Genomic DNA, 6,943 nt, shown 5'->3' with positions numbered 1-6,943 from the left:
AGTCAACTCAATTCTAACTATGTATACTATCAACTTTTCATTTTCCTTCCAAAAAGGGTAAAAATGTCTTTTTAACCAACTGTCACTTTTAAGTACTCCCTTCGTTCCATAGTAATAGAGTCATTTTACCATTTTGGTACGTTCCATAGTAATAGAGTCATTTCCATTTTTAATTAAAGTCAACACATATTTTACTCTCTCTTACTTTTTTCTCTCTTCATCTCTCTACCTTTTTCATTTTCCACTTTATTCTCCCTTTACTTAACTCACCTAACACAATTTTTCTTAATCTCCGTGTCGAAAAGAAACTTCTCCATTACTATGGAACGGAGGGAGTAGTATTTTAAGTAGTATAGATTAGGTTTCAAGCCTATGTTGATTTTAAGTAGTATAGACTAGGTTTCATGTAACACCCGACTTTTTCTACCCTTTTTATTTGTTCTTGTAGTGAAATCGTTTGTGCACCTGAAAAATTCTTGCCTTTTTGTTTCGTTAGTCGAGAGAAGAATTTTATATTTGGACCTATTACAATTATTCTTTTACAAGTCCAATTATTTTTTTTCTTGAGTAAGCCCACCTAGTTTTGAACCCAAGTCAATTTTATTATTTCTACAAATCAGTTATGGAAGGGAGATTTAATAGTAGTATCTTAAGAGACGGATATACATGAAACCGCTGCAGATAATCTTTCCACCAACAATTAAGATCCACTCCTCCAAAAATATAGCAACAAGTATATCCCACGTTTTCACAATCTATCACCCACTTTCTTCAAAAAATAAATATCTAGAGAGATACCAGAGGCAGCAGCAGCGACCAGTTTCGGCGGATGGAGGGAGGATTGGATTTTTATGAAATTCAAAAAAAAAAAAAAACTAGAGAGAGGTATGGGAGTGAACGTCTGTAACGAGAGTGATTAGTAAAGATGAGTTCTTGGATTCCCAAAGCTTGAGATAGAGAAGTTGCTGTACAATCTTCGGAGAATTGTATTTGAAAAGATGAGGAAAAAGGCGAGGGTGGTGCTAGAGTTTCACGACGGTGATGACAGTGGCTCAGGCATCGCTGAAATTTTGTTGAGAAGAGAGGGAACGCAACAGCGAGACCAAAGATTTGAATGAGGGTTGGGGCGGCCGAGTTCCGGCAAGGACGACGGTGGCAGCAACCCGTTTGAAGGAGCTGCTCGATGGCGAGCTCACTGGACTGTAGTGACAGCGGAGTTCGCGACATCAGCGGCAATGATCGACGGAGGAGAAACTTCTCTGATCGAACAACAACGAGCAGCAGCAGCGCAGCAGGCTGTCCCGGCGGTCTCAGCGGCTGCAGCGGGGCGGCAACGATTCCGACAGCGGCGCGGAGGAGAGGCAAAGGCGGACAACAACTGATCCTTGACCGTGGCGGCGGTGATCGATTAAAGGCGGTGTATCGGTGGCCGAAAGAGAAGGCGGTGCGGCGAACTCACCTCCGTGACTACCACGGCAGAGGTACTGCAAATTTCAGTGAAAGGAAGATGAGCGCAACGGAGTCCAACGTCGAGAGTTTGAGAGAAAGAGAGAAAGAAAAGAGGAAGAGGAATGGAGGCACCGTCAATTTCCCTCAAGTAGGATTCTGTTTGGAAAAAAGGATGAAAGGAAAGGGACGATGGAGTATTTTATGAGGTATTCTTTTTTTAATGTTTTAGGCCATATGATTAAATCAAGAAAGTGGCCGATTCTATCAAATTAAAGAAAAAAGTTGGGGATGTTATTAGGGAATTAAAGTTTGGGCCGAAGTACATTAAATCAATGGATGATTTCACGCACGCTTTTCAAGAACGAAATGGAGCACAAGTTAAGGCTTTAAACGAATGAGGTGGGCTTTCGAACTAAATACTTTTAAGAGCTTTAGTTTTAATATATTGATTCGAGCATCATTTTATGTGACAAAATTCCTTTTAATTGAGATTGCAAATATTATTAATTTTATTCGATGATGATGTGATTTATGTGCTTAAAGTGAAAGTGATGTTATGTGATATACGTGTTGATTTAGCGAGTGCTTTGTGATTTGCTCGACTTGTTGATGTGATGTGAGATGATACTCGACCTTGACAGAGAAAAATGATTTTATGTTTCAAATACGTTTTTGAGGAAAATAAAGTTTGCAAAGGGAATATCATGCCATGTGTTTGTTTTGAGAAATGTCTATCTGTTTGTTTAGCAAGGGAGTTGTCCCTACTAGACCTATTGAAATCGAATTCGGGTCTGACTAGGGAGTGAGTCCCTACTCAGGCTAGTGTACACCAATGGGGATCGTGAGCCGTCTTTTGGGTCGGCCGGTCTAGTGATCGAGTTTGCGGCCACAAATCTCGTTTCACAGTATGTTGTTGATGTTGACGAGGTTGATGTTGATGAGGTTGATGTTGATGAGATTGATGTTGATGAGATTGATGTTGATGTTGATGTTGATGATTATTTAGTGGGGAGTGAGTCCCTACTATGAGTTTAATCGAATTCGGGTCTTAGCAAGGGTGCGTCCCTACTCGGACTAGTGTACACGATGAGGACCGTGAGTCATCGAATGGGTTGGCCGGTTTTCGTGCTCGTGGAAAGTGGCCCCTTACACGGCACCCTAAAGAACAGATATGTCAGTTTCTTAAATAATCAAGGAGAAATGGTTGGTTTGAAATGATGAGAAAAAAAGATTTGAGGATGAGTTGAAAGTTTGTGTTTGAAATATTTTTAGTGTCTCGGGCCTTTTCAAGTTAAAACCCCGAGGTCACTCAATGGTGGCATGATATACACAACTGTTATAAAAATTGTTTTGGCATTTGTTCACTGAGTGCATCAAGTACTCAGCCCTGCATGTGTTTTCCCTATGTGCAGGTTGAGCGGTGACGAGTGCGGTGGGTGTTGAGCATAAAAGGTGAAGAATGTCTATCAAATGTCTAGAATATGTTGTGTCTTCATACATAGCATTATTCTACTCTCGAAATGCTTCCGCTGAATGTTGTTTCTTTTGAGTTTATGTATTGTTGAGATATAATCCATTTGAGTTCTCAATTGTTGAGATGATACTCTGATTTTTATTCAAGCTATTCCCGTTTGTTTCGAGCTATGGTCGAGTTGTGTTGTTTTCCCCCTTTCTTCCCCGCTTCTTTAATCCTCCCCTAGTCGCGATCAACCGTGTTTTCTATCCTTAGAAAATGCGGGCGTGACATTTCAAGCCTACATTCAAACCTTCAACTTGTATTGTTTTGGACCGGATTGATTTTTTTGCTAATTTCATGTTTCCAAATTTACTCGGATGAGTATACTACACTTCAAATTATAGAATTAACAGAGTTTGGAATTGAAATTATTCCAAATTCAAATATTGTTTTAGAATTGACGTCTACAATTTTAAACTCAAATCCCTATTTGATGGTATAGAAAAATCAGTTCGAGCAATTTAGTAAAATAATTTAGTCTCAGATAAATATACAAGTACTTACGAATTTATTATCTTTAGTTAATCTGAAGATTTACTTCTGCAAACCCGGTTAACAAATTTAAAAAGTGATAAACTAGAATTAGTTGTGATGTCAAATAGACAACCCTCCAAAAATAGGTGTATGCCGCTTAAATAGCGACGAGCACACGGTATTCTTTAGTAAAAGGCGAAAGAATAGTTCGCTATGTGCTCAACGCACGGCTGCATGATCTTTACTAGAAATTCGATTCTCATTTTATAATACATACCACGCTACACAATCTTCCTACTCTCTTCGATGTGGGACTTGCCACTCATTCTTCTGATTTATGAATTAAATCAACATCAATATGAATTGTCTCACTCATAAACTAAACTATTCTTTACACAGAAGAAGAGGAAGCAAGTATATACATGGATAAACCAAGGCACATGAGCTAATGCAGGCGCAAGATGGGTTTTGATGCATCAGCGCTTCCTTCGCGCTGTAGGGGGTAACTTCTCCGAGGGGCCAGTGGGAAGCTTTTCCCCAGTTTCGCGTTCAATTTTTCTCTTTAGCTCCCTTAGTATTTTAATCTGACCAAGCTTTTCTGGAGATAATTTGTCCCAGTATATTCCTTCCTATAAGCAGTAGAAATCAAGTTAGGCTGTCATTTCCTTTCATGATAAAATGCAAGAGAACAATCTTTACTTGCAGGTTGTTTTGAACATGTTCGTTGGCGAAAATATTAACAGAGGGAACTGACCTTGAGGTTTTGGAATGGAGGTGTTGGTGAAGATAACTTGGGTTGGAGTGCATATGATGTCGACGGGTACATCGTGCACCAGCAGTCTGTCGATGGGTATGTCATCCACCAATTGCTCATCGTGAACTTTATACGTAAAATGAAATGGATGATCAAATGAAATCGTAGAAGAACATTAAGGTCGTCAAGTCATTCACAATGGAAAATTATAAACTATTATAAGAAAGAAGATAGTGAATGCAAGGAGTCATATCTAAGTATGACTGTATTAATTCGAAAGGCTGTGAACTAAGATACGTAATTAACATGGAGACGATATAGAAGCAATGAATTGAATCAATATCAAGAGAAAAATTAATCAATTGTCATGTGTATTTGAGAACACTTAAGGAAAAGCCACAGAGAACGGACCAGATGTGACAATTGGTGTCGAGTCATCAATGGAACCCATGTAACGTAGCATACCATATTCAAGTTCAGCAAATCCCTGCACCATTAAATAATTACCATAACTCCAACTGCAGCCAATGTTTACAAACAAGACAAATCGCGTATATGGATCAAATTATGAGGAGAAGGACTATCATTATCAGAAAACATATGCAAAAAAGATAGCATCTTATACCTCACCCTTGCCAAGTCTGGCTCTGGTCTTTGGGTCTACAGCAACAGAACCAACAACAATTAAGTCCACTTTTATCTTTTCCTCCAATCCTATCGGCTTGCCATACTTGGCAACACCGACAGAAGTGCATGACTCCTTAATAGTGTCAGGACTTAACATTGAGTACTCGAGAACAGAAAAGAATCCTGTCCTCAGACGTGGCTGTGGAGTCAAAAGCTTTTTGCCACCTGCCCGCAGACACAAATAGTAAGCACAACCATGATCCCACCATCCAACCATCCAAATTTGATAAATGTTTTGCGCATAACGCAAGCCTGATTATGCCGATACTTGTAACAAAACATAAAATCTTATCTAAGCTAATAGATAAATCCTAAGTGACGTTTACTTTCCCCGATTAACCTAGATCGATCGACATAGCATAGGTTAATCCATTGTTTACTAAGATGGATTAGTAAAATAAGCTCTTAAACAATTTATAATAGCTAGAAAAAGCTCCTGCAACTTATAAGCTTTTGAAACATCACATCTTCATTAGTAAAATTAAGCAACAGCTACCATTAAGTGTGAGGAATCGGACTTGTTTTTGGGGCGTATCCGGATTAACTTTCACACATTTCGCCTCTTTAAACACCTGCAATTCACTCAACTGCCACAGTCGAGAAGAAGAAATCAGCCATGTATGTTTAATCGAATTCGGGTCTCAGTAGGGCCGCAAACCTTGCTCGGACTGGTGTACACCCTGTAGATCGTGCGCTATCTCTTTGGAGTTGGCCGGTTTAGTGACTTGGTTCGTGGCCACGTGTATGTTCAGATATGGTGATGGATGAATGTGGATGGAAAACGGTTGCAACCGAATTTTATGTGAAATATTTTTAGTGTACTTGGGTTCTTTTAAATTAAAACCCCCAAGATCACTCGTTATGGCTTGACAAACTGAATTTGGAATGTGTCCACTGAGTACATGATGTACTCAGTCCTGCATATTTGTTTTCTTAATGTGCAGATTGAGCGGCGACAGATGTGGACGATGTTGAGCAGAGTTCATGGTTAATCATGTCTGTCTAGTATTATTGGATATGTCGTGTCTTCATACTTGACATTTTTCCGTATCTTGAACGCTCCGCTAGGTGTCTTATCTTTTGAATTGTTTTATCATTGAGAGTCAAACTCTTTTCAAATTGTTTACTGTCTAGTCTTTATTTTCTTAGAATTGGTACTATGTTGATGCTATGTCGGTTTCCAAGTTATTTTAGTTATTAAAATATTTTGGACCAATTTGTTTGTTTCCCCCTTTCTTCCCCGTTTCTTTAATCCTCCCCTAGTCGCGATCAACCGTGTTTTCTATCCTTAGAAAATGCGGGCGTGACATTACTATTTTGCAGAGTTTATTTATTCAATTTACTAGCTTTGGAGAAATTTTATTTTCTCTAAAATAAATAATTGGGCACTTATTTAATAAAATATGGATTCTTGGAAAATCCCTTCTTAAATCATTTTTCTTCGGATCTTTCTTAAGGCCGCCCATGGCGTCGCGGGGCGACGCCGGTCGGCTTTTGAGTCTCCCGCTTCATTACTTTCCATCTTTGAGAACTTAGTAAATTATTCGAAAATTAGTTATTTGAGCTCCAATCCGACATAAAAATCTCTCCCAATTATTAAAATGAGGCAGCCCACTTCCATTGATTAATTAAACTGGCCCAGAAATACAGCCCACTCCTTAAATAAAATAATACTTGGGCCCAACTTTTAATTTTAGTAGAAGGCCCAAATAAATGAATTCATCAGCCCATTTTCCTTCTCCTTCTATCTCAACCCATCGATCAACTCTCCATCCCCAAATCCTTTCTTCACAGAAATCCCTAATTCAAAACATATAGCAACGCCTCCTCCCCCGGGTAAATCGGGTATATAGGCTAGTATACGTTTAAAATAACAGTTAAACGTAAATGTACCCGTTTTGTTATCTATTCCATATATAGGGAAAAACGCCAACCGCATTGGCGTTTCATTAAGTAAAGACGCCAACTTAGTTGGCGTTTCTTTAAGTAAACACGCCAACATGGTTGGCGTGTTTTAATTTCAACGTATTTTAGTCGTATTTTTTATAAATACAGTATCGAAT

General features: G+C 38.9%; 1 protein-coding gene and 1 non-coding gene across 2 annotated transcripts; both read right to left on the bottom strand.

Moving 5' to 3' along the window:
* Nucleotides 1-3,553: 3,553 nt before the first annotated feature.
* On the bottom strand, nt 3,554-3,672 carry LOC121783109. Its single transcript, XR_006046527.1, has one exon. It is a non-coding gene; the product is annotated as a U5 spliceosomal RNA (small nuclear RNA).
* A 243-nt stretch (nt 3,673-3,915) lies between these two features.
* Nucleotides 3,916-5,921, bottom strand: LOC121782773 (5-formyltetrahydrofolate cyclo-ligase-like protein COG0212). Its single transcript, XM_042180720.1, has 6 exons — nt 5,915-5,921; nt 5,377-5,520; nt 4,819-5,045; nt 4,605-4,680; nt 4,194-4,319; nt 3,916-4,064 (listed from the first exon to the last, which is right to left on the bottom strand). Exons 1-6 carry the CDS (start codon nt 5,919-5,921, stop codon nt 3,916-3,918), a joined length of 729 nt encoding a protein of 242 aa, XP_042036654.1.
* Nucleotides 5,922-6,943: the final 1,022 nt, after the last annotated feature.

This window comes from Salvia splendens, chromosome 20 (assembly GCF_004379255.2).
Source record: "Salvia splendens isolate huo1 chromosome 20, SspV2, whole genome shotgun sequence".
Classification (NCBI taxonomy): Eukaryota; Viridiplantae; Streptophyta; class Magnoliopsida; order Lamiales; family Lamiaceae; genus Salvia; species Salvia splendens.
This window is presented reverse-complemented; position numbering and strand designations above follow the sequence as displayed.

Bases quoted from the DNA above. Each gene is read 5' to 3' on its own strand.
- LOC121782773 (XM_042180720.1), bottom strand. The intron at 5,046-5,376 runs GTAGCTGTTGCT...GTCTGCGGGCAG, and splicing joins CCGATTCCTCACACTTAATG to GTGGCAAAAAGCTTTTGACT. The intron at 4,065-4,193 runs GTCAGTTCCCTC...GCTTATAGGAAG, and splicing joins CTCCATTCCAAAACCTCAAG to GAATATACTGGGACAAATTA.